Here is a 5,414-nt window from a genome sequence, read left to right as displayed (position 1 = left end):
TTTCTCTCACCAAGTATTCTTTCATTCTTCCAGTTAGAATCCTTCCTGTGACTTACTTTGCATTGTTTTTCAAATGGTTGAGACAGTTTTTTGTTTGTTTCCATGTATGACTTCTCTGAATAATTCCTGAGAACAGATCTATAAATCCTGATATCCCCAAAGAGTCTCATTTAATGCTTCAAAGAATAGGTTTCCTATTAATGTTTGTAAAGAGAAAGTATGTGTTCAGTTTAGACAACTAAATACTCAGCTGAGACACAGCAATTATTTTCAAATACTCAAGCACTTGTCCTATGTTAAAGGAGTTAAACGGGCTGTACATTGTTATGGATGGTTTCTAAGGACAATTGGATGTTTCCCAATATAAAGAAGAAATTTTCAACAAATAGAATTTTCCCTGAAAATAGAATGAACTCACAAAGGAGTGACTTTATTGTCTCCTAAACATATTCACTCAGGGGCAGTATATTAATATTCTTTCTACACATGGTGGGCCTCCTGAAAGAATAAATAAAATGGTATCCTTATTTGTATGCTTCATGAGTTTTCATTTTAGTCACTGACCTTTCATATTTGTGGTCCTTCCCCCATCTTTCCAATCTCCAGTTACACCCATCTACAGGAATCATTTTACTTGTTTTCAAAAATGATTTGCTTTCTACATACAAAAAACTCTTAGGATAAATTTTTATCACTCAATTTTTATTTTCAATTTTTAGAAAACTTTAGAGGTTAAATCACTTCTCAGAGTTCAAGATTAAATGTATCCCAAAGTCAAATCTCACCAACATGATTAAATAAATATGCATATTTGCAGGGAAATATACAAATATTTAATATTTTATGTAGTTTTATTAAAATTGATTTATTTTGAAATTTCTCCATAAATTTCCCCATGTAACTATCAATCACAGACACTTTAAGAGAAATACCACTTAATATATTTAAAATAGGACAATATAAAACAAATAAAAGTCCTGGATACTTATAGTCCATCTTCTTTATATTTTTAATTAGGCTAGAAAATAAATCGCAGGAAACTAGTGCTTCAAAAATATCATGCATATTGCCCAGAACACTGATCAAACCTTAGTGAATATGAAACAAAGCAAAATGAAAATCATTATTTCCTAATAGAAACTTGTTGCCTAACTATGTACCAGAACTGTTTTGGCAATCAGAAAGCAATGAATCAACAGGGGAGAATTTTAGCAGAATCATAAACATAGATTCATGAAGCATCTATAGAATATTTTGTCATTTTTCCAACAAGCAATGTTTGTGTTTCTGCTACCTCTGAGGTTCTCTCTTAGCGCTGAGAACAAACGCTGACTGCCAGTCAATCCTATGTGTTCTGGCTTCTCTGGAAGGGAAGATTTGGTGAAGGTCTTCTGATTTTGAAGTCTAGTTGGACATTGCTGCTTGCACATTCTTGTATTCAGGCAGTAGGAGGAAGGATGAAATAGCTCAACTCTGAATGTTTGCAATGATGTTGTTTAGTTGCTAAATCTTGTCTGATTCTTTTGATGATTCTGTAGCCCACCAGACTCCTCAGTCCATGGGATTTTCCAGGCAGGAATACAGTAATGGGTTGCCATTTCCTTCTCCAGGGAATCTTCCCAACTCAGGGATCAAACTCACATCTCCTGCATTGACAGGCAGGATCTTTACCACCAGGCCACTTGTGAAGACCTAAGATGATGTTACCTTATAGCTTATTAGAAAGATGCTAGTTAGTCAAGCAGCAAAACGACTGATAGAAAAGCAAAACGATCTTGAAAGAAAGTGCTGGAATGACCAATCAGACCAAGGAGACTCCACTTCAACAGGAAGTTGCATTGGCAGACAAGTGATGGTGACCACCCAAATAAGAAAGCTGTACTGGCCTGTATTTCATATGGAATATGTGTCCATCGTATTCAATCTCAGAAACAATAATAGTACCTTCAGGATCAGGCTTCAACACTAAGGGCTTTAAGAGAGCAACAGAAAAACAGCAATTGGTGATACCAGTTGTGGTGAGTAAGTCCTGGAGTTATATTTGAGGTTAACGGAACACGATTCTTAAGACAAATGAAGTAATTCAGCAGATTATTACAGAAGGTGGCACCTGCACCTTGGGACAATTTCTAGCAGCTATAATTGCAATAAGTTGATCGGTAGCAATTCAGAGGTCTGTAACCACCATATAAATACCTCAGAGGAGGGAAGGAACTTGGTATAGAGCTTAGAGACCGGAAGTTTCTTACAAAACAGCTCAGTGGAGGGCATCTCCTATGCCAATCGTATGGACATTGGCTATTTCTTATTAAATAGTTTTGGCGTTGGCAGCTGTTGGTGATATATCGTGATGCTGAGAAGCCACTGGGTATGAAGCCAAGATCTTGGTAGCTTCTGTATCCAAAACTGCCCAGTCTGTAGTGGCTTAGGGGCTGGAAACTCTTGGATAAGCAGTTAAGTTGCCCAAAGCATTTAAAGCCATTGCCGAGGGTCTGGCAAGCTTTGGATGTACGTCGGCTGGGGGTGCAGCCATCAGATACATACCCCTTGGTCTGAGGGCATGGATTGCAGCTGAGGCTGGGTCCGACGTTGGTCGTTTCACAGGCACTGCAGATTTGGCCCCCTGTTGGAGAGTTGCAGGGCACAGACGAGTTTGATTGGTCACAAGTTGTGGTGCAGGTCTTGGGCTCAGAACTGGGAGATTCACAGGTAGGGGCTTCCCCACAAGTTTCTTGGCAGTTATCCAGGAGCCAGAGATTCCCGTGGTAGCTACTGGGTAGGCTGAGCCCAAACGTAGGGCTTACATCGCTGGAGCAAAGAGCAACAGAAGCAGTCACTGGGAAATAATAGTGAGTTCTGTAGGATACGCCACTACAGTTCCCAGGATAGCCTAGAAAAGCCATGGAGCCTGAGTGTATGTTCGTGATGGCCGTGAAGGTATGGCGAGACTGTGGCTCGACGCCCTTTTATATCTTCCCTGGGGATTGTCTGCATCCTCCCCAGACTCTCTTCCTTCTCACTGCCTGGGACAATAATGTGGCAACATTTCATTAGTGTGCTATTTAGTGACAGCTGCTGACGTCTTCACACTCATATTAAAGCAAGTTTATTTTGATTCTTCAAAGTTATCTATAATCACCACGTTGACCATCATGCATCACTCATCATATGCAGACCATAACTTTTGTGAATAGTGATTTTGGTGTTAACAAGTAAGCTCTCATCTGTCAACTGGTGGTAAACAAGAGATCATGTGTCTATGGGCTTTTGCAACATGGTTGTTAAGGGGTTAATGAGGATCCAAGTGACACAAAGAACCTGGACTTTTCCACTCTTTCGGCAACTGCAAAATCCTGCCAGGACATGACCCCATACTCTAAAAGAAGCTGAATGCTTTGATTGTCTCCTCATTGTTGCTCAAAAGAGAGCATGAGGCATTGAACTATTAAGAGGACTTTCTCCCCCTAAATAAGTGTTATATCCTTAACTATGCCAGGCCATGTACTGGTAGCAACATCTCATCCATTTGGAAAAGTCTGTCTGTAAGATTCACAGCAATTTCATTGAGACTTAGTGACCTAACACAAGGCCAAAAATGAACTTGTTCCCAGGGATCAGCAGTTGCTAAGCAACCAAGATTTCTGGAAGAAGTCTTTCTTAAAGAGTTTCTATAATATGTATTATCAAAGAATGCCAGTTTCTTGAAATTGTACCTGCCTAATTGACTAAAATTATATATCCCATTGTCTCTGTCGTAAAACCCTGTTGCTGTCAGATGTATATTTCTTTACATTTCTGTCCAAGTAAGTTTTACTTATTTTTGATCTTCTTTTCTTTTCACATAAGTTAATTCCTCTGTTGAAGAATATAGTTATTCTTTATCTAGAACCACAAAAGGAAATGGCTATGCTTAATTTTGTTTTAAATGACCTGTACAGTTCTTATAGGCACTGTACATATTAAATAAAACTTTTCACTGCTTATGGTGAAGGCTGAAGAAAAATTTTTTAAGAGTTTAATTTAAAGTAAAGAACTGGCACTTTGTTCTTAAAAATACAAGCTATAATTCACACTTATAGCCTCCACTGAATTGGAAACAGCAATGCATATATTGACTGTAATAAGTTCAGACAAAAGACAAGACCAGCTTCTTCAGGTATGATAAGCTATAGGGTTAGTTTTTAAAAGACACTGTCCTCACAGTGATTTAAAATCAGCTAGATTTTTCAAATGTACATCAACTTAAAGTTACAGATATTCTTCACAATTTTTAAAAATTTGAATATTATCATAGTTCCTCTCAGCATTTATTCAATAAGGTGATGGATTTTATTCTATGGGTGCCTCTTTATTAAGCATATTTTACTGTTTGTACTGTCTTTGGGTGAAAGGGTGAGGATCAGGAAGCCATATTTTCATCAAATTCTTCATCTACAGAATATCCTGGGGTTTTGCACAGAAATTTTCAGCCCTGAGACAGGCAAATAGGAACTAAAATATACAAGGAGCTTGGTGGCCTCCATGTAAGTGCTGGACAGGGTGTGGAGAAAAAGGAACCCTCTGCACTGTCAGTGGGAGTGCAGTCACTGTGGAGAACAGTCTGGAGTTTCCTTATGAAACTAAAAATAGAAATACCATATGATCTAGCACTCTCATGCCTGGACATAAATCTGAGGAACTATTTCAAAAAGATACATTCACTTCAAAGTTCATAGCAACAATATTGACAAAAACTAAGACATGGAAGCAACCTAAATGTCCATTAAGGGGTGAATGGATAAAGAAGATATGATGTATATATATACAATGGAATATTGCTCAGCCATAAAAAAGAATGAAACAATGTCATTTACACAACATGGATGAATCTAGAGGCTTTCAGAGAAAGACAAAGCTCATATGACATTGCTTATATGTGAATCTAAAAATGATACAAATGAATTTATTTACAAAACAGAAACGGACTTAGAAAACAAATGTATGGTTACCAAAGGGAAAAGACAGGGGAGGGATAAATTAGGAGTTTGGAATTAACATATACACACTACTATATATGGATTTCCCTGGTGGCTCAGATGGTAAAGAATCTGCCTGCAAAACAGGAGACCTGAGTTCAGTCCCAGTTCAGTCCCTGGGTCAGGAAGATCCCCGGGAGAAGGGAATGGCTACCCACTTCAGTTCTCTTGTTTGGAGAATTCCATGGATACAGGAGTCTGGCAGGCTATATAGTCCATGGGGTCCCAAAGAGTCAGACATGACTGGGTAACTAACAACAATAATCAACAAGGACAAGGACATACTGTATAGCACAGGGAACTATACAGAACATCGTGTACCAACCTATATATAGTGGAAAAGAATCTGAAAAGGGAAATGTGAAAAAATAAAGACTTGGAGAAAAGTACACAAGGCAG

At 38.3% G+C, this 5,414-nt stretch overlaps 1 protein-coding gene across 1 annotated transcript; it reads right to left on the bottom strand.

The window, feature by feature from the left end:
* On the bottom strand, positions 992-2,955 carry LOC102182538 (keratin-associated protein 24-1). The gene has a single exon (XM_005674707.2). The coding sequence runs from the start codon at positions 2,901-2,903 to the stop codon at positions 2,130-2,132; it is 774 nt and encodes a 257-aa protein (XP_005674764.1). The 5' UTR covers positions 2,904-2,955; the 3' UTR covers positions 992-2,129.

This window comes from Capra hircus, chromosome 1, assembly GCF_001704415.2.
Source record: "Capra hircus breed San Clemente chromosome 1, ASM170441v1, whole genome shotgun sequence".
Taxonomy (NCBI): Eukaryota; Metazoa; Chordata; class Mammalia; order Artiodactyla; family Bovidae; genus Capra; species Capra hircus.
This window is presented reverse-complemented; position numbering and strand designations above follow the sequence as displayed.